General features: G+C 56.3%; 1 protein-coding gene across 1 annotated transcript in view; it reads left to right on the top strand.

Annotated features, from left to right (window-relative positions):
* The first annotated feature begins 104 nt into the window (after positions 1–104).
* The window catches only part of LOC125482348 (DENN domain-containing protein 4B-like), a 3,063-nt gene continuing 1,963 nt past the window's right edge, over positions 105–1,204 (top strand). The window contains exon 1 of the mRNA XM_048594404.1: positions 105–382. Coding sequence (XP_048450361.1) covers positions 224–382 — 159 coding nt within the window. The 5' untranslated portion in view covers positions 105–223. The remainder of the gene's footprint in view (positions 383–1,204) is intronic.

Raw genomic sequence — 1,204 nt, 5'->3', positions numbered from 1 at the left:
GGGGTGGGTTGGTGGTATGTCCCTGGGGCGAGGGGGTGGGAAAACCGAACCTGTTCCTGCAGCTGGTGAGGTGGTGGAGGGGATGTGGTTGGGTGCTACCCTGTGGATTTCTGGTTTGTCGAGGTAGAGTTGGCTGAGAGCCTGGCGTCAGGAGCTGAGCCCAGAGCGAGTCAGGGTGGCCTACGTCAGCCCCTTGGTGCTGAGGAAGGAGCTGGAGAGCCTGATGGAGAACGAGGGAGACTCGGTGCTGTCCCAGGCAGAATTCGTTGACAACCATCCCATAATATTCTGGAACCTGGTTTGGTATTTCCACCGTCTCGAGCTCCCCCATAACCTCCTTCGGCTGGTGCTGACATCGCAGCACGTTAAACCACAGCCCCAGGTAAGCACAGGCATGTGGAGGGGCTGGGGGTCTCACCTTCCACATGGGCCAGATCAGCAAAACAGGGGCATGGAGACCCGCTGGGCACACACATTGGCACTGGCTTACATTATGGTGTGTTCCAGTGCCGACCATTCTGCTGATCATAGAATGGTGCAGTACAGAAGAGGCCCTTCGGCCCATCGACTCTGCACTGACTAACAAACTGAATCCACACGAGTCCCATAGCCTTGAACCTTATGAGGTTTCCAGTGTTCATCCAGGTACTTGTTAAAGGTTGTGAGGTTTCTTCCCTCAACAACTCTCCCTGACAGTGTGCTCCAGACCCCACCACCCTGTGGGGAGGCAACAAGTTTCTCAAATCCCCTCTAAACCTCCTGCCTTTCACTTTAAAATGATGCCCACTTCTCATTGACCCTTCAGCTAACGGGAACAACTGCTCTCTATTCATCCAGTCCATACCCCTGGGCAGTGATCCAGTGCCCACAGTGCGGCTGGGTTACACTGGGCTGTGATCCAATGCCCACAGTGCGGCTGGGTTACACTGGGCAGTGCTCACAGTGTAGCAGGGTTACACTGGGCTGTGATCCAGTGCCCACACAACGGCTGGGTTACACTGGGCAGTGATCCAGTGCCCACACTATGGCTGGGTTACACTGGGCAGTGACCCAATACCCCAAGTGTGGCTGGGTTACACTGGGCAGTGATCCAGTGCCAACAGTGCGGCTGGGTTACACTGGCAGTGATCCAATGCCCACAGTGCGGCTGGGTTACGCTGGGCAGTGATCCAGTGCCCACAGTGTGGCTGGGTTACACTGGGCA

This window comes from Rhincodon typus, unplaced genomic scaffold, assembly GCF_021869965.1.
Source record: "Rhincodon typus isolate 14 unplaced genomic scaffold, sRhiTyp1.1 hic_rhity00009047, whole genome shotgun sequence".
NCBI lineage: Eukaryota > Metazoa > Chordata > Chondrichthyes > Orectolobiformes > Rhincodontidae > Rhincodon > Rhincodon typus.
The sequence above is the reverse complement of the archived record's forward strand: the minus strand, read 5'-3'. Positions and strand labels throughout refer to the sequence as shown.